At 48.3% G+C, this 20104-nt stretch overlaps 1 protein-coding gene across 20 annotated transcripts in view; it reads left to right on the forward strand.

The window, feature by feature from the left end:
- LOC112235800 (CUGBP Elav-like family member 2) overlaps positions 1 to 20104 on the forward strand; it is a 218136-nt gene that overhangs the window by 93863 nt on the left and 104169 nt on the right. Inside the window, exon 1 of one of the 20 annotated variants that reach the window (XM_042311683.1) lies at positions 2558 to 2984. The exons of 17 other annotated variants lie outside the window; for them this stretch is intronic. In XM_042311683.1, the coding sequence (XP_042167617.1) occupies positions 2908 to 2984 (77 nt within the window). In that variant the 5' untranslated portion in view covers positions 2558 to 2907. Of the gene's footprint in view, positions 1 to 2557; positions 2985 to 20104 lie in introns of those variants that run through there. 2 more of the 20 variants (XM_042311690.1, XM_042311695.1) reach the window with 2 other exon arrangements.

Genomic DNA, 20104 nt, shown 5'->3' on the forward strand with positions numbered 1-20104 from the left:
CAAGATAGCACCCGGATTCACACGCATGTGGCATGCACGCACACGCACACACACACACACACACACACAGCCACAACTACATACTGTACATGCAAACACACACCCCACGTGTTCTGTGAGGACGTCATTCCTTCACGGCATAAAAATATCTGAAATCCCTATAATCATAGATGTGGTAAAGAAGTCAATGGAACGTGACCTAAACCATATACGTGGTTGGGAAGATGACAGGGGGGAAAGTTTCTCCTCATCTCCTCATTGCCCCCCAGCAACATGTGCCTACATGTAGGCTATTGTTTACATGTGTATTTCACACTATGCTGAGGTAAAAAGTGGTGTATGTATGGATGTCAACCCAAATACATGTTCATGTCATCTTCACAATCAACTGTTTTTTACAGTTAGAAACGGCTTTGACTGCCCCCAGCGATTTCTCTATGCTAACTATGCTAACCAGCTTATATACGAACAGGAGTTAGCGTTTAGAAGCCACTTCTTCTAAACCTGTGAAGGAACTAATTCTAAGTGAGCGGTCGAAAAGTACACAATTGTTACCCGGGGGAAATGGGGGAAGGTCATGCTTTTTCAATTTCAATCAGGGGGGAGGGTTAAGTATTTTTTTTATTTAGTCCAGGGGAGGGTCTTGAAATGTTTAATTGATTAAATGTAATTTAGCTGATATCTAAACTTGTAGTAAGCATGATATTTTCACTCCTACCCTTGTCCAGCAGTGGTTTGTGAATCCACGTCCGTCTGGCTACTTTGCCATGTAATGCTTACAAAACAAAGAAAAGTTTCTAAAATGGCTAACCTGGCACGCCTGGCACCTATTCCCAGTGATTAGTAATTGTATGAGTGTGCCTTTGATTATTGTTCCAATGTCCATTGGTCGTGTGAGTACCTGTGCTGTGTGTTTTGGCTTTCGTGCCATTGTGGATTGAGCAGATGATTACGGGTCTCGTCCCGTGTGTGAGTCATTGTGCGCTTGTGTTATTTATTCGAGGTACTTCTCGCTCTTTTGTTTGGGTTTCAACCCTGCGTTTTGTATAGTGTTTGTTTGGTCTTCGTCCCCCGTAATTTGGGTGTAAATAAAACCCTATTACGCATTCCTGTCTCCCAAATCATTCATACCAACGTGACAACCGCGTCTATCCTACATAATGCTGCTATATATAGTAGCATGCTGTTTACTTATGACCTATTTCACTATATAGTGGTCAGGTGCGGTGAAACATGCAGTCCTGTACAGTTTGCACCCCAGGGACTTTGTGCCCTAAAGTACTGATGCAGGATCAGTTTTCTCCCCCCATACACCGACCTTAACCATTATGTGCAAAAAAGAAAACTATCCCTAGAGCTGTGCCTGGGCTCACACCACCTTGCACACTAACAGGCGCACTCTGTACACTGTGTGCTCACTCTTTTGCTCCACATGACCCAGTTCCTGTTCAATTCTCCCCAAGAGAGTTTCATCTGTTGCCAAGAAAGAGTCATTATTGTTATAGTGTCTCCCTTTTACTCCCTAGAGGGATGAGCAGAGAGGGCGCTTTTACTCCCTAGAGGGATGAGCAGAGAGGGCGCTTTTACTCCCTAGAGGGATGAGCAGAGAGGGCGCTTTTACTCCCTAGTGTGATGAGCAGAGAGGGCGCTTTTACTCCCTAGAGGGATGAGCAGAGAGGGCGCTTTTACTCCCTAGAGGGATGAGCAGAGAGGGGGCTTTTACTCCCTAGAGGGATGAGCAGAGAGGGGGCTTTGACTCCCTAGAGGGATGAGCAGAGAGGGCGCTTTTACTCCCTAGAGGGATGAGCAGAGAGGGCGCTTTGACTCCCTAGAGGGATGAGCAGAGAGGGCGCTTTGACTCCTAGGCATTTGGTTTTGGGGGCACAGCAGCATCCTATCCTGCTTATTTCATGAACACCCATACGATTGACTCATTTACTGAACAATAAATACCATTGGCATTACATTTCTTACATTTGAGTCATTTAGCAGACACTCTTATCCAGAGAGACTTACAGGAGCTATTAGGGTTAAGTGCCTTGGTCAAGGGCACATATAGACAGATGTTTAATCTCGTCGGATCGCAGATTCGAACCAGTGACCTTTCGGTTACTGGCCCACCACTGCTAGGATACCTGCCACCCTAGCTGCGTTAAACAATATATCAATTATATGGCCCATGTTAAGTGCCAAGAGGGATGAGAAATACAAAATGTGGTTTTCATGAGTGTGCTTAGCCACGTCTCCTTGCGCATTCGATCATATACATTGATTACAGCTGGGCCATGGAGTTGTTAACGCCTCATGGAAAAGAGGTCACCAAATCGAAGCATTCTTTCTGGCAGAAAATATCGAGTTATGTTGTGTAGCCTCCTACAATTCAATATTGCAAAGGCACACATTTTGGGGGGGCTTTTATTGCTGCACTTATTAGGCTATCGTTAGTTTTGTAGTATAATGACCCTAATATATTACTGTGAAGAATTCCACTGACTGCTAATTTTCCCATATGCACGGGAATAACCGGTATAACGGTATCTAGCACATAACGGGTTCTAATGGTTAAAGATTAGCTCCAGCGCGGGGCCGCAACGCCTCCCGACCCGGCACCTGCATTCCACAGCCCGACAGTTTCCTGAGCAGAGCGGATTTTCAGATAGGATTAGATAGAAAAAAACGAACTAATGTGGGTGAAGAAGAGGATGTGACAACTGCCGAGTGTGTGTCTACTGCCTTGGGGAGGCCCTGGCACTTGCACCTGCCCCTCTCCGTCTCCGCGGCCAGGCGCAGTTGTCGAACTGGGAGAGCTGAGAGAGCAGAGCGACGCACTGTATACTTGCCAGGCAGAGCAGAGAGGAGAGCGCGGATCCTCAGCCTGTACACGGAGGGACACAGAACCAGGGCAACATGACTTCATCCTACAATCTGGATTTCCTGCCCGATATGATGGTGGAGAGCCGCTTGCTGGTTCCGGGCGATAGAATGTGAGTCATTTGCCTGTTCTCCTCCCGGTTGCCGACTCTCCCTTTTTTTCCGAATATGGTTGTGGTTATGAAAAACATCTGTCCAATGTGGAAATGTTTGCGCTTGTGTTTAGGGAGACAGGAATTGGGTCAGAATAACCCAATTCGATGCTGTTAGTTTGTGTTTGTGGGGCATTTTTTTATCGTAGGAGACGTTGAATAAAACGAGACTGCTGCGAGCCCGACAGTAAAGCACAAGATAATGCTGCCTAATAGACAGACAGGACAATGATGATGGGTGAAAGACCCGCGTCTTTAAAAAGGTCCTTTATCAGCTTTCGTCAAATTGTTGTTCGTGTAGCCTTTCTAGTGTATCTCCTCGCCTGCTGCTATCGACTACATGCACAGAATAACGGGGGAACTTCTTTGATATTTGCGGCAGCCGCCCATTAAAATGTCACAGGGTCTCGCTCGGGTAGGCTAAGCAGTGGGGAGCGGGGTTGCTTGGACAGGGTGAGTGCACATGTTGCGGGACAGAGTGGCTCCATATTCCCCCTCTAATCATCCCTAAATACAGTGGTGTGTGTCACATGCTAATAATTTAACTCGCATGCCATATCTGCTGTCTTGTGCATTGTTTTGTCATTGTGCACATATTTGTTTGCAAATATGAGAATAATTCATTTCTGGACTAGCTCTATGCTACTTTTATGTGAAAGGGATATTGACAGCAGCTTTGCATTGCAGACTGTGTATTTTATTGCATGGCATGAATCCATAGTGGAGAAGATCAGAGCGTAGGTGAACTTGTGGGGATATGCCCCCTCCCAATATTTAGAACAGGTAGACCCCCTCTCCAGGCCCCCAGAAAGTATATAAACATGCCATAAGCAATGGCAAAAGGAGTAGAATTGCAGGAAATGAGCTTTAATGGTCGACATATATGGGGTGTGCCTTTGGGTCGTGGATGTGTCATTCTGGTCATGCGCGCTGCGGCCAACATAAGTAGTTTGTTAGCGAAGCTAGTGACTTGTAGCTAGCCAGAAACCCCTCCATAATGTGTGGACTTCATTTCACAGAATGTGTTTTGGACGGAAGATATAGAATTCGGTAAATGGAGCTTCTGTAGCCAAATATCTTATTCAAGCCCCCCCCAAAAAAAAAAAACACATTAAATGACCTGCTATGATGGTACATTGGTCAGTTATACAGTTTAAAGCCTTTATTTTTGTGTTTTGGCCCAAAGGCAACCTTTAAAGTAACTGTCCAGTGTTTCCAGATTTCTATGAAATATGACCTATAATTAATTACAATATGAGTGAAATAGTTTTCCTTAATTTTTTAAAAATTATGTAGGATATGTCAAAAAGTAGCTTTTCTGTGTTTGAATGGTGTGGGCGTACCCCAACAACAGAATGGTGTGGGTGTATATTGGCCATTAAAAATATTCATGCCAGTAGACCACTGATTGGCCAACTCATCCTCCTCAGAAGGATGACATCATCCTCTATAAGAAAAAAGCAGGCATTTTTTAAATGGTCTGTTTGTGACAGGTTGTGTTTTTTCTCTCCAATTTAAGCATTGGCCAAAAATACGAGTCAACAACATTTGGGTATAAATTAACAGAATATTAACTTTAAAAAAGTGGGATTTTCCCTAGACAGTTACTTTAATATGGCAAAAATGTTATCTCGGACTCATGACAAAATGTGTAGAATAGCATTATAAAACTACATTTTTCTCTCTGCCCCATGGCAAAATGCAGGAAGTTAGCTGTTTTCTTTCACTTATACTGTGTTTTGAAAATGCATCTCCATATACCCCTCAAAATACCCCTTAAGAGAGGCATAGTAAATCATGTCAAACTGTGTAGAATTGCACGAAATGCATTTTTTAAATGTCCCCAAACAAACCCGTGGGATAAAACACAGAAGCTCATTCAAGCCATATCGGAATGCGCAGTGACTTACAACTCTCTGCTTGCTCAAATTTGATTTGGGGTCTGCGGCACGAGTTCTGCTGTAAGAGGGACAGAAATCAGATTATGCTGCGTGCACAACAAGACACTTAATTCACTTAAGTCCAAAATTCCTAGAATGGGGACAAAGGGAGTTTTTCAGGCAGACATAATGATCGCGGTCTGTTATTCCGCCCGCACAGCTGACTCGCGCTCCCAGTCCCTGTCCCATTTACGTCCCCTCGGCTTAGAGCGTTAGCTGTTGATGGCCCATGTTCTAATGGTGAGAATGTGCCCCTCTCTCCTCCTTCTCCCTCTCTCCTCCACCTCCCTCCCTCTCTCCCTCAGCTCTATTGCCATCTCATAGCTTCTCTCATTATGTTGTTAAATGTTGCACATTTAAACGGGCCTCACCAAATGGCCTTTGTGTGTGTGTGACCTCTCGTTCCAGTGACTGAAGACACTCTGACTCGGTTGATCCCATCAGACATCGAGCTGTTTCCCTCCACTGACTTGTCCATTATACTCACACCGCCCTCTCATTTATCAGTGTCTATGCCTTTATGCACGCCCCCTGCTCTCTTTCTCTCTCTCTCTCACACACACACACACACACACAAAACCAAGGGGGGTTGGGAGAGCTTCAAAGTCGTAGCGACGCCATTTCTCTATCCCTCTATTGTTCCGTTCCCCAATCCCTGACTCCTATCACTCTCCTCCTAAACCTCTACCTAGCCTTTACTTCCCCTGCCTCCTCCCTCCCTTCCCCCTCTCCTCTCTCTCCTCCCCTCCCTCCCTCCCTCCCTCCCTCCCTCCCTCCCTCCCTCCCTCCCTCCCTCCCTCCCTCCCTCCCTCTCTTTCTCTCTCTCCCTCTCTCTCTCTCCCTCTCCTCCCTCTCCTCCCCCTCCCCCTCCCTCCCTCCCTCCCTCCCTCCCTCCCTCCCTCCCTCCCTCCCTCCCTCCCTCCCTCCCTCCCTCCCTCCCTCCCTCCCTCCCTCCCTCCCTCCCTCCCTCCCTCTCTCTCCCTCTCTCTCTCTCTCTCTCTCTCTCTCTCTCTCTCTCTCTCTCTCTCTCTCTCTCTCTCTCTCTCTCTCTCCTCCCTCTCTCTCTCCCCCCCTCTCCCCCTCTAGCCTCCAACCTCCAACCCAGAAAGGCTCTGCCTGTTTTTAACGGGTCTTTTGTCTCCTGCCTGACATTTAGTGGCGTGTGCTATCTGGCTACCTGCCGCTGTAGCCAGGCCCGCTACCGTACACGGTATCAGTGTGTGTGTGTGTGTGTGTGTGTGTGTGTGTGTGTGTGTGTGTGTGTGTGACATCCCACCTTTTACCTCACACAACCTTCTTTGGATTTATAATGAGAGGGGTCGGGGGAGGTGGGTGGAGCTTCTGTCAACGGCTGAGGGTTGCTGCCCACCGCGGGGACCGCACCATAGTGCCGGTAATGCTGGGTAATCTGGAGGTTTTAACTGGAGGGTACTTGTCTGTGGCCTCGCTACGATGCTGCTTCTCACCCAGTCACAGAGAGGCGGACAGCTCCAGCAGATGACAGTTACTATTTACACAAACACACACTTTTATATCTCAGCTATTTATTTATTTACCTAGCGAGAAGTTATGTGTTGTTGTGAAATATCCTATACCACAGGGTTATCTGTGTCAGGTTGTTTAATGGCTCTATTTGGACTTTAGAACTCTAGTGGTTTTTTCCATTACCTTTTTTTCATTCTCAGAATGTTATTCCATGACGTGTTTTTTTCTTCTTCAATGGACGTGAAATGGCAGATCCCCCATAAGTCTAGTGAACCGATGGTAGTGTACTCAGAGTTTGGCTCCCAGAGGAATTCTTGGCCCCGTTCCAGTTTGGCCTCTAGCTACTTCCTCTTGCCCCCACCGCCTTGACAAGACTGCTGGTAGCTCTAATTAGCTTATCCCAGAACTAGATGGAGCCATCACTGTAATGCCTAGCAGTGGTTTCAGATCTGTTAACATAGAAGGGACAAAGGGTGGTGGAAGTGTCTAGGGCCCAAAATGCCCCCTTTAACTCTCACGCCAAGGCCGTGGTTTTCTTAATAAAGGGCTCCCTGGGAAATGTGTGACCCCTCACCCCAGATCGACTGTGTGTGTAGGATCCCAAACTTGACTAGAACTTCACTGGCCCTGAGGAACCATGATACTGACCCAGTCAGACCTCTCACTGGGAGGCTCAGCGGTACACTAAGATGGCCTCATCTCCTTTCCTCCTCATCTCCTTTCTGTCATGATCATAGATAAGTGAACAGACTGGATAGGTTCCATCGCGTTACTTTTTGACCAGTGGTCATGAGGAAACAGGAAAGGAAAAGACTATTGGAACTCGGCCGGGGTAAATCATTTTCCCTCTTTCTTATTCTCCTGTTCAGTTTTTCCTTCTTTACTTCACTCCTCCGTTTGGTTTCTCTCCCTCGCCCCCCCCCCTCCTCCCCAGAGACTGCTGCTCCATTCCTTCATCCCTTCATTCCTTCAGTGAATCAGTGGAAGGGTGTATTTGACTATAGACACCCATTCATCATCCCCTACGCACGGGTGGACCACACCTGTCTTCCCCTCACTCCCTCCAGCCCTCACTCCCTCCAGCCCTCACTTTCTCCATCCCTCTGTCCTACTCAGAAAGCACACAAATCATGAGTCCAACAGCTGAAACCTCATGTGACAGAGAACAAGGGATCGCATGAGAAATGTGTCAGGGGGAGAGAAGGGAGAGTCACAGGGAGGGACGGAGAGGGAGAATGGTGGGTAGGGTGAGAGAGAGCGGAAAGAGTGAAAGGAACAGGGAGGGAGTGAGAGGTGGGGCAATGTGAGGCGGGAAAAGAGACAGATAGACAGAGAGAGAGAGAGAGAGAGAGAGAGAGACAGAGAGAGAGCAGTACAATCCAAATGTGAAGCTCAAAGAGGGAGGGTGTGAGAGGTGGGGCAATGTGAGGCAGGAAAAGAGACAGACAGAGAGAGAGAGAGAGAGAGAGAGAGAGAGACAGACAGAGAGACAGAGAGACAGCAGTACAATCCAAATGTGAAGCTCAAAGAGGGAGGGTGTGAGAGCAGAGAGGGAGAGAGAAAGGAGTAAGAGGAAGAAAAAGAGGAAGGGTTGCCAGTCAGGCAGGATGTGGCTTAGTGCCAGCCCGTTCTGGTCAGCAGAGGAGCCTCTGATTTGAATTGTGGCTTATCTGCTGTGGAGATGGAGTGAGAGTGAGAGAGGGACAGAGAGAGAAGCTCATCTTCTCCTCCAGTGGGACATGCCTCTCCATTCTGTCTACTACAGTAGCTAGTTCACATGCATGTCTATAGCAGCCTTCAGCCCCAGTGGCAATTTACATACACAGACGCACTGTCAGCGTGTCATCAGTACCGCTGTCCTGCAGTAGATTTGTTAACCTTCATTTAACCTGACTGAAACATTTGAGTGTGTGTGTGTGTGCGCCGGTTGTATGATGATGTCTTCAGTTAGGTGGACCGCACATTACTGGTTCATGTCAACATCTGATGAAAACGTTAGTGTGTGTGTGTGTGAGACTGTGTCATATCGAAACATGTCTTTTGAGCTGGTGCGGCTCAGGAACGGTAGTCATTGGGGGTGATGTATCACTGCTGGGGATCTTAGGTGTGTGTGTGGTAGGGCGTACACGCGTGTATGTATGTATGTACGTGAGTGTGTGTTGGGGCTGTCTTGGCCCAGCCCTCTGTGTCCTAATCTGGGTTGGATTAATTAGCAGGCTAATTTGGCGGGTGTGAGAGAGAGCGACACGGGGAAATGAACCACTAATGACTGGCTCATTACTCTTACCTCTCTGGGATGTCATGCTCTCCACTCAGCACCAGACAGACAGAACGGAGAGGATGGATACAGAGTAGAGACCTTACCATGTCCCCTAGCACTGTCTCTATCCCTCTCTCTCCTTTCCCCTAGCCCTGGTTTCTCGCCTTATAAAGAATAACTGATTATAGTCCTCTCTTCTACAGGGAATAGCTCAAATGCATAGGATTCTGTTTTTAATGAATAGATTAGTTTGTCCTATCTCTCCCTTTCTCTCTCACTCGTAACCAAGAAAGCACATACTGTACTGTGCACACATCAGCTCACGTGAGGATTCATACTGTACCTGCTCCTCCAGCTCACGTGAGGATTCATACTGTACCTGCTCCTCCAGCTCACGTGAGGATTCATACTGTACCTGCTCCTCCAGCTCATGTGAGGATTCATACTGTACCTGCTCCTCCAGCTCATGTGAGGATTCATACTGTACCTTCTCCTCCAGCTCATGTGAGGATTCATACTGTACCTGCTCCTCCAACTCATGTGAGGATTCATACTGTACCTGCTCCTCCAACTCATGTGAGGATTCATACTGTATCTGCTCCTCCAGCTCATGTGAGGATTCATACTGTACCTGCTCCTCCAGCTCATGTGAAGATTCATACTGTACCTGCTCCTCCAGCTCATGTGAAGATTCATACTGTATCTGCTCCTCCAGCTCATGTGAAGATTCATACTGTACCTGCTCCTTCAGCATACTGCACTTGCTCCTCCAACTCATGTGAGGATTCATACTCTACCTGCTCCTCCAGCATACTGTACCTGCTCCTCCAGCATACTGCCTGCCTCCAGCATACTGCACCTGCTCCTCCAGCTCATGTGAGGATTCATACTGTACCTGCTCCTCCAGCATACTGCACCTGCTCCTCCAGCATACTGTACCTGCTCCTCCAGCATACTGCACCTGCTCCTCCAGCATACTGCATCTGCTCCTCCAGCATACTGTACCTGCTCCTCCAGCTCATGTGAGGATTCATACTGTACCTGCTCCTCCAGCTCATGTGAGGATTCATACTGCACCTGCTCCTCCAGCATACTGCACCTGCTCCTCCAGCATACTGTACCTGCTCCTCCAGCATACTGCACCTGCTCCTCCAGCATACTGCATCTGCTCCTCCAGCATACTGCACCTGCTCCTCCAGCATACTGCACCTGCTCCTCCAGCATACTGCACCTGCTCCTCCAGCATACTGCATCTGCTCCTCCAGCATACTGCCTGCTCCTCCAGCATACTGCACCTGCTCCTCCAGCATACTGCACCTGCTCCTCCAGCATACATACTGCACCTGCTCCTCCAGCATACTGCACCTGCTCCTCCAGCATACTGCATCTGCTCCTCCAGCATACTGCATCTGCTCCTCCAGCATACTGTACCTGCTCCTCCAGCATACTGCACCTGCTCCTCCAGCATACTGCACCTGCTCCTCCAGCATACTGCACCTGTTCCTCCAGCATACTGCACCTGCTCCTCCAGCATACTGCACCTGCTCCTCCAGCATACTGCACCTGCTCCAGCATACTGCACCTGCTCCTCCAGCATACTGCACTGCTCCTCCAGCATACTGTACCTGCTCCTCCAGCATACTGCACCTGCTCCTCCAGCATACTGCACCTGCTCCTCCAGCATACTGCACCTGCTCCTCCAGCATACTGCATCTGCTCCTCCAGCATACTGTACCTGCTCCTCCAGCATACTGCACCTGCTCCTCCAGCATACTGCCCTGCTCCTCCAGCATACTGCATCTGCTCCTCCAGCATACTGCACCTGCTCCTCCAGCATACTGCACCTGCTCCTCCAGCATACTGCACCTGCTCCTCCAGCATACTGCACCTGCTCCTCCAGCATACTGCACCTGCTCCTCCAGCATACTGCATCTGCTCCTCCAGCATACTGTACCTGCTCCTCCAGCATACTGCACCTGCTCCTCCAGCATACTGCACCTGCTCCTCCAGCATACTGCATCTGCTCCTCCAGCATACTGCACCTGCTCCTCCAGCATACTGCACCTGCTCCTCCAGCATACTGCACCTGCTCCTCCAGCATACTGCACCTGCTCCTCCAGCATACTGCACCTGCTCCTCCAGCATACTGCACCTGCTCCTCCAGCATACTGCACCTGCTCCTCCAGCATACTGCATCTGCTCCTCCAGCATACTGCACCTGCTCCTCCAGCATACTGCACCTGCTCCTCCAGCATACTGCACCTGCTCCTCCAGCTCATGTGAGGATTTGATAGGTGGTGTGTGTCTGTTTGTGTGTGGGAGCTTTCTATTTCCTGTGAATTGTCTTTTAGAATTGTATTGATGGCCTTGAGATGATTGAAGCTCAGACACACACACACACACACACACACACACACACACACACACACACACACACACACACACACACACACACACACACACAGAGAGAGAGACAGACACACAGTTTGAAAGCTGAACACACACCAACCTACACATTCTGTCATTGCTCATCCATATATTTATATGTATATATTCTTATTCCATTCCTTCACTTAGATTTGTATGTATTAGGTAGTGGTTGTGGAATTGTTAGATTACAAGTTAGATATTGCTGCACTGTCGGAACTAGAAGCACAATAATTTCTCTACACTCGCAATAACATCTAACCATGTGTATGTGACCAATACAATTTGATTTGATTCTTTGTGTCGAACACGTCCTATCCCTGTGCTGTGGTGACTAGGAGAAAACACCTGGATCCTTACAGAGCAGAGAACCTTGTTTTTCTTTCTTTATTTCTTATGGAGAGATCTCTACATCCAATACTCAGCCATTCCGTTGGCTGGGCTACACAGCTCTGCATTGTCAGAGGGAGAGTTTACCTCATGCATGCCTCAGCCCTGTACGCCTCCTCTCCTCCTCTCCTCCATTTCCCTTGGCTTTCTTCACCTCTCTGCTTCTCTCTCTCTTTATCCTTCCTCTGTCCCCTCTCTCCTTTCCCTCTCTTTTCTTAACATTTGAGGACTTACTCTATTCAATTCAATTCAAGGGACTTTATTGGCGTGGGAAACATATGTTAACATTGCCAAAGCAAGTGAAGTAGATAAAATAAAAAAGTGAAATAAACAATAAAAATGAACAGTAAACATTACACTCACAGAAGTTCCAAAAGAATTAAGACATTATAAATGCAAATGGTTAAAGTACAAAAGAGAAAATAAGTAAACATAAATATGGGTTGTATTTACAATGGTGTTTGTTCTTCACGGGTTCAAATCAAATCAAATGTATTTATAAAGCCCTTCTTACATCAGCTGATGTCACAAAGTGCTGTACAGAAACCCAGCCTAAAACCCCAAACAGCAAGCAATGCAGGTGTAGAAGCACGGTGGCTAGGAAAAACTCCCTAGAAAGGCCAGAACCTAGGAAGAAACCTAGAGAGGAACCAGGCTATGAGGGGTGGCCAGTCCTCTTCTGGCTGTGCCGGGTGGAGATTATAACAGAACATGGCCAAGATGTTCAAATGTTCATAGATGACCAGCTGCTGTGATGCACACTGTGATATTTCACCCAGTAGATATGGGAGTTTAAAATCAGGTTTGTTTTCAAATTATTTATGGATCTGTGTATTTTGAGGGAAATATGTGCCTCTAATATAGTCATAAATTGGGCAGGATGTTAGGAAGTGCAGCTCAGTTTCCACCTCATTTTGTTGGCAGTGTGCACATAGCCTGTCTTCTCTTGAGAGCCAGGTCTGCCTACGGCAGCCTTTCTCAATAGCAAGGCTATGCTCACTGAGTCTGTGCATAGTCAAATCTTTCCTTAAGTTTGGGTCAGTCACAGTGGTCAGGTATTCTGCCACTGTGTACTCTCTGTTTAGGGCCTCTCTCTCTCTCTCTCAAATAAAGGAGAGAGTCTATTTGCTCTCCTTCTCTCTGTCATCTTCTGTAGAGTGTAATAGACTCTGTGTGGCATATGCATGTGTGCAGTGGTGTGTAACATGTATGCATTTAATGTATCTGTACCATAAGTACTGGTCTAGGATCAGCTTACCCTCCCCCAATTGGAACCTTGACCATTCAGGAAAACTTGAAACTGGCCTTAGAGCAGTGTAAGGAAACAGGAGAACACCTGCCAGTGTAGTTCTGTGATCCCTACAATTTTTACATCTACAATTTGTATATCTTTGTATCTCCCCATCTCTATTTTTTTTTCTCTCTCTCTCTTTGTCTCTCTTTCTCTCAATTACTTTTTAAATTTCAATTAAAGGGGCTTTATTGGCGTGGGAAACATATGTTTACATTGCCAAAGCAAGTGAAGTAGATAATATACAACAGTGAAGTTTCTCTCTCTTTCCCAATCTTTCTATCACCCTTACTCTCTGTTTTGTATGGTAAACAGACACAGCCACTGTACACCGCTGGGTAGAGAGCTGTCAGGGCTAACCTTGGCTCCCTGACTGGGATCCTGATTCAGGGGGAAACATGAACAGCATGTCAGAAAGTGGCAACCTTTATTTGACCACAGACAGAGCAGCAGAGTGGAAGTATTAACATGGAGGGGGGAGCTCTCTCTCTCTCTCTCTCTCTCTCTCTCTCTCTCTGTGTGTCTCTCTCTCTCTCTCTGTGTGTCTCTCTCTCTCTGTCTCTCTCTCTCTCTCTCTCTCTCTCTGTGTCTCTCTCTCTCTCTCTCTCTGTCTTTCTCTCTGTCTCAATTCAATTCAAGGGCTTTATTGTCATGGGAAACATGTGTTAACATTGCCAAAGCAAGTGAGGTAGATAATATATAAAGTGAATATATAAAGTGAAATAAACAATCAAAATGAACAGTAAACATTACACATACAGAAGTTTCAAAACAATACAGACATTACAAATGTCATATTATATAAAAATACAGTGTTTTAACAATGTACAAATGGTTAAAGTACACAAGATAAAATAAATAAGCATAAATATGGGTTGTATTTACAATGGTGTGTGTTCTTCACTGGTTGCCCTTTTCTCGTGGCAACAGGTCACAACTCTTGCTGCTGTGATGGCACACTTTGGAATTTCACCCAGTAGATATGAGAGTTTATCAAAATTGGATTTGTTTTTGAATTCTTTGTGGATCTGTGTAATCTGAGGGAAATATGTCTCTCTAATATGGTCATACATTCTCTCTGTCTCTCTCTCTCTGTGTCTCTCTGTCTCTCTCTCTCTCTCTCTCTCTGTCTCTCTCTGTGTCTCTCTCTCTCTCTCTCTCTCACTCTCTCACTCTCTCACTCTCTCTCTGTCTCTCTCTCACTCTCTCTCTGTCTCTCTGTCTGTCTCTGTCTCTCTCTCTGTCTCTCTCTCTCTCTGTCTCTCTCTAAATGTCTTCTCTCTGTCTCTCTCTGTCTCTGTCTCTCTCTGTCTCTGTCTCTCTCTCTCTGTCTCTCTCTGTCTCTCTCTGTCTCTCTGCTGTCTCTCTCTGTCTCTGTCTCTCTCTGTCTGTCTCTGTCTCTCTTTCTCTGTCACTCTCTGTCTCTCTCTCTCTGTCTCTCTCTGTCTCTCTGTCTGTCTCTCTCTGTCTCTCTCTCTGTCTGTCTCTCTCTGTCTCTCTCTCTCTCTGTCTCCCTCACTCTCTGTGTCTCTCTCTCTCTCTCTCTCTCTCTCTCTCTCAGTTTCCCACGTACCATAACCCCCGATTTCATTTTCATCCAGTTTCACTAAACCAATACCATAACCCCCCCTAATTGATTTCATTTCATCCACGTTTCACTAAACCAATTCCTCCTAGAAAGTTGCTGCAATAGGTCCTCACGTTTGGCATGGTGCCAGGGGGAGCTTCTATGGGTGTGATAGATGTGTGTGTTAGAGATACTGTAGTGATCGATGTGTGTATTGTGGCGCACCAGAGTGGTGTTATTGGGTTTTGGAGGGGGGGAGGAGGGAGAGTTGACAGCTTTATTGAGAATTGTGATTTAGTGCAGTGCCCTGGGACACTTGGATGCAGTTAGAGAAAGAGTGGAACGAAAGAGGAGGAGGGAAAGAGGAAAGAGAAGAAAGCTGTGTAAAAAGGCGAGAGGAGACAGGACAGTAGAGTGGAGAGAAGCGGATCACTTCACATCTACTCTACTTCCCCTCTCCTCTCTTTCACCATCTCGTTCTGTCACTGTCTCCCGTTCTCTCTCTTCCTATCTGTCTCTCCTGTTCTCTCTCTTCCTCTCTGTCTCTCCCGTTCTCTCTCTTCCTCTCTGTCTCTCCCGTTCTCTCTCTTCCTCTCTGTCTCTCCTGTTCTCTGTCTTCCTCTCTGTCTCTCCCGTTCTCTCTCTTCCTCTCTGTCTCTCCCGTTCTCTCTCTTCCTCTCTGTCTCTCCCGTTCTCTCTCTTCCTATCTGTCTCTCCTGTTCTCTCTCTTCCTCTCTGTCTCTCCCGTTCTCTCTCTTCCTCTCTGTCTCTCCCGTTCTCTCTCTTCCTCTCTGTCTCTCCCGTTCTCTCTCTTCCTCTCTGTCTCTCCCGTTCTCTCTCTTCCTCTCTGTCTCTCCCGTTCTCTCTCTTCCTCTCTGTCTCTCCCGTTCTCTCTCTTCCTCTCTGTCTCTCCTGTTCTCTCTCTTCCTCTCTGTCTCTCCCGTTCTCTCTCTTCCTCTCTGTCTCTCCCGTTCTCTCTCTTCCTCTCTGTCTCTCCCGTTCTCTCTCTTCCTCTCTGTCTCTCCCGTTCTCTCTCTTCCTCTCTGTCTCTCCCGTTCTCTCTCTTCCTCTCTGTCTCTCCCGTTCTCTCTCTTCCTCTCTGTCTCTCCTGTTCTCTCTCTTCCTCTCTGTCTCTCCTGTTCTCTGTCTTCTTCTCTGTCTCTCCCGTTCTCTCTCTTCATCTCTGTCTCTCCCTCTCTTCTCTCTCTTCCTCTCTGTCTCTCCCGTTCTCTCTCTTCCTCTCTGTCTCTCCCGTTCTCTCTCTTCCTCTCTGTCTCTCCCGTTCTCTCTCTTCCTCTCTGTCTCTCCCGTTCTCTCTCTTCCTCTCTGTCTCTCCCATTCTCTCTCTTCCTCTCTGTCTCTCCCGTTCTCTCTCTTCCTCTCTGTCTCTCCCGTTCTCTCTCTTCCTCTCTGTCTCTCCCTCTCTCTTCTCTTCTCTCTCTTCTTCTCTCTGTCTCTCCTTCCTCTCTGTTCTCTCTCTTCCTCTCTGTCTCTCCCGTTCTCTCTCTTCCTCTCTGTCTCTCCCTCTCTGTTCTCTCTCTTCCTCTCTGTCTCTCCTGTTCTCTCTCTTCCTCTCTGTCTCTCCCGTTCTCTCTCTTCCTCTCTGTCTCTCCCGTTCTCTCTCTTCCTCTCTGTCTCTCCCGTTCTCTCTCTTCCTCTCTGTCTCTCCCGTTCTCTCTCTTCCTCTCTGTCTCTCCCGTTCTCTCTCTTCCTCTCTTCCTCTCTGTCTCTCCCGTTCTCTCTCTTCCTCTCTGTCTCTCCCGTTCTCTCTCTTCCTCTCTGTCTCTCCCGTTCTCTCTCTTCCTCTGTCTCTTCCGTTCTCTCTCTTCCTCTCTGTCTCTCCCGTTCTCTCTCTTCCTCTCTGTCTCTCCCGTTCTCTCTCTTCCTCTCTGTCTCTCCTGTTCTCTCTCTTCCTCTGTCTCTCCTGTTCTCTCTCTTCCTCTCTGTCTCTCCCGTTCTCTCTCTTCCTCTGTCTCTCCCCCGTTCTCTCTCTTCCTCTCTCTCTCTCTCTCTTCCTCCTCTGTCTCTCCTGTTCTCTCTCTTCCTCTCTGTCTCTCCCGTTCTCTCTCTTCCTCTCTGTCTCTCCCGTTCTCTCTCTTCCTCTCTGTTCTCTTCTCTTCCTCTCTCTTCCTCTCTCCCGTTCTCTCTCTTCCTCTCTGTCTCTCCCGTTCTCTCTCTTCCTCTCTGTCTCTCCCGTTCTCTCTCTTCCTCTCTGTCTCTCCTCTCTTCTCTCTCTTCTCTTCTCTGTTCTCTCTTCCCTGTCTCTGTTCTCTCTCTTCCTCTCTGTCTCTCCCGTTCTCTCTCTTCCTCTCTGTCTCTCCCGTTCTCTCTCTTCCTCTCTGTCTCTCCCGTTCTCTCTCTTCCTCTCTGTCTCTCCCGTTCTCTCTCTTCCTCTCTGTCTCTCTGTCTCTCCTTCTCTCTCTTCCTCTCTGTCTCTCCCGTTCTCTCTCTTCTCTCTCTCTTCTCTTCTGTCTCTCTGTCTCTCCCTGTTCTCTCTCTTCCTCTCTGTCTCTCCCGTTCTCTCTCTTCCTCTCTGTCTCTCCTGTTCTCTCTCTTCTCTCTGTCTCTCCCGTTCTCTCTCTTCCTCTCTGTCTCTCCTGTTCTCTCTCTTCCTCTCTGTCTCTCCCGTTCTCTCTCTTCCTCTCTGTCTCTCCCGTTCTCTCTCTTCCTCTCTGTCTCTCCCGTTCTCTCTCTTCCTCTCTGTCTCTCCCGTTCTCTCTCTTCCTCTCTGTCTCTCCCGTTCTCTCTCTTCCTCTCTGTCTCTCCCGTTCTCTCTCTTCCTCTCTGTCTCTCCCGTTCTCTCTCTTCCTCTCTGTCTCTCCTCTCTTCCTCTCTGTTCTCTCTCTTCCTCTCTGTCTCTCCCGTTCTCTCTCTTCCTCTCTGTCTCTCCTTCCTCTCTGTTCTCTCTCTTCCTCTCTGTCTCTCCCGTTCTCTCTCTTCCTCTCTGTCTCTCCTTCCTGTTCTCTCTCTTCCTCTCTGTCTCTCCTTCCTCTCTGTTCTCTCTCTTCTTCTCTCTGTCTCTCCCGTTCTCTCTCTTCCTCTCTGTCTCTCCCTCTCTCTTCCTCTCTGTTCTCTCTCTTCCTCTGTCTCTCCCTCTCTCTTCCTCTCTGTCTCTCTCTCTTCCTCTCTGTCTCTCCCGTTCTCTCTCTTCCTCTCTGTCTCTCCTTCCTCTCTGTTCTCTCTCTTCCTCTCTGTCTCTCCCGTTCTCTCTCTTCCTCTCTGTCTCTCCTTCCTCTCTGTTCTCTCTCTTCCTCTCTGTCTCTCCCGTTCTCTCTCTTCCTCTCTGTCTCTCCCGTTCTCTCTCTTCCTCTCTGTCTCTCCTTCCTCTCTCTCTCTTCCTCTCTGTCTCTCCCGTTCTCTCTCTTCCTCTCTGTCTCTCCCGTTCTCTCTCTTCCTCTCTGTCTCTCTCTCTCTCTTCCTCTCTGTCTCTCCCGTTCTCTCTCTTCCTCTCTGTCTCTCCCGTTCTCTCTCTTCCTCTCTGTCTCTCCCGTTCTCTCTCTTCCTCTCTGTCTCTCCCGTTCTCTCTCTTCCTCTCTGTCTCTCCCGTTCTCTCTCTTCCTCTCTGTCTCTCCTCTCTCTTCCTCTCTGTTCTCCGTTCTCTCTCTTCCTCTCTGTCTCTCCCGTTCTCTCTCTTCCTCTCTGTCTCTCTCTCTCTTCCTCTCTGTCTCTCCCGTTCTCTCTCTTCCTCTCTGTCTCTCCCTGTTCTCTCTCTTCCTCTCTCTCTCTTCCTCTCTGTCTCTCCTGTTCTCTCTCTTCCTCTCTGTCTCTCCCGTTCTCTCTCTTCCTGTCTCTGTCTCTCCTTCCTGTTCTCTTCTCTCTCTTCTCTCTGTCTCTCCTGTTCTCTCTCTTCCTCTCTGTCTCTCCTCTGTCTGTTCTCTCTCTTCCTCTTCCTCTCTGTCTCTCCTGTTCTCTCTCTTCCTCTCTGTCTCTCCTGTTCTCTCTTCTCTCTCTTCTCTGTCTCTCCCGTTCTCTCTCTTCCTCTCTGTCTCTCCCGTTCTCTCTCTTCCTCTCTGTCTCTCCTTCCTCTCTGTTCTCTCTCTTTCCTCTCTGTCTCTCCCGTTCTCTCTCTTCCTCTCTGTCTCTCCCGTTCTCTCTCTTCCTCTCTGTCTCTCCTGTTCTCTCTCTCTTCCTCTCTGTCTCTCCCGTTCTCTCTCTTCCTCTCTGTCTCTCCCGTTCTCTCTCTTCCTCTCTGTCTCTCCCGTTCTCTCTCTTCCTCTCTGTCTCTCCCGTTCTCTCTCTTCCTCTCTGTCTCTCCCGTTCTCTCTCTTCCTCTCTGTCTCTCCCGTTCTCTCTCTTCCTCTCTGTCTCTCCCGTTCTCTCTCTTCCTCTCTGTCTCTCCTTCCTTCTCTCTCTTCCTCTCTGTCTCTCCCGTTCTCTCTCTTCCTCTCTGTCTCTCCCGTTCTCTCTTCTCTCTGTCTCTCCCTCTCTGTCTCTCCCGTCTTCTCTCTGTCTCTCCCGTTCTCTCTCTTCCTCTCTGTCTCTCCCGTTCTCTCTCTTCCTCTCTGTCTCTCCCTGTTCTCTCTCTTCCTCTCTGTCTCTCCCGTTCTCTCTCTTCCTCTCTGTCTCTCCCGTTCTCTCTCTTCCTCTCTGTCTCTCCCGTTCTCTCTCTTCCTCTCTGTCTCTCCTCGTTCTCTCTCTTCCTCTCTGTCTCTCCCGTTCTCTCTCTTCCTCTCTGTCTCTCCCGTTCTCTCTCTTCCTCTCTGTCTCTCCCGTTCTCTCTCTTCCTCTCTGTCTCTCCTTCCTCTTCTCTCTCTTTCCTCTCTGTCTCTCCCGTTCTCTCTCTTCCTCTCTGTCTCTCTCTTCCTGTCTCTTCTCTCTCTTCCTCTCTGTCTCTCCCGTTCTCTCTCTTCCTCTGTCTCTCCCGTTCTCTCTCTTCCTCTCTGTCTCTCCCGTTCTCTCTCTTCCTCTCTGTCTCTCCCGTTCTCTCTCTTCCTCTCTGTCTCTCCTGTTCTCTGTCTTCTTCTCTGTCTCTCCCGTTCTCTCCATCCTACTCTAAGATTGACCAAGAGAGGGAGGGAGATAGGAGATGGTGACATGAGGAGATGGTGAGAGAGAGGAGAGGGGGAATAGACGTGAGGGGATCTGTTTATCTTTATCTCCTGTGTGTCCTGAGGGTGTGTGCAGTCCTAACACTGATCTAATCTGCGCCTCTAGAGGATTCTCCCCTCTCCTCATCCCATTACACACACGCACACACAACATCCCTACTCTATCCATCCTTCCACTCATCCATTTATCCCTCCCTCCCTCCCTCCCTCCCTCCCTCCCTCCCTCCCTCCCTCCCTCCCTCCCTCCCTCCCTCCCTCCCTCCCTCCCTCCCTCCCTCCCTCCCTCCCTCCCTCCCTCCCTCCCTCCCTCCCTCCCTCCCTCCCTCCATATAAGGGCTACGGGCCTAAATGCACCATGTATATTTTCTCTCCTTTCATCCTATCCTCTTCCTGTCAGTTTAGGGGAAGTCGTGTGTTCAGTATGTGTTGTGTGTTTATACTGTGTATGATCGTTCAGGCCTCTGAGCCACATACTGTTGATACTTTAGTGGGAGAGAGGGGGAGCGAGGGAGGAGGTATGTAAATGAGAATATCAGCACTGACGGGGGGGAATGAGTGAACAGCCAGGAGAATAGGTCAGTAAAGCGCAGAGAGAGAGAGATAGAGACCCATTGCCCTCCTTTCTCCTCCTCTACTCCTGTTCTCTCTGTATGAGCAGAAGACCATCGTGATT

The sequence above is a fragment of the Oncorhynchus tshawytscha genome, linkage group LG33, assembly GCF_018296145.1.
Source record: "Oncorhynchus tshawytscha isolate Ot180627B linkage group LG33, Otsh_v2.0, whole genome shotgun sequence".
Lineage (NCBI taxonomy): Eukaryota > Metazoa > Chordata > Actinopteri > Salmoniformes > Salmonidae > Oncorhynchus > Oncorhynchus tshawytscha.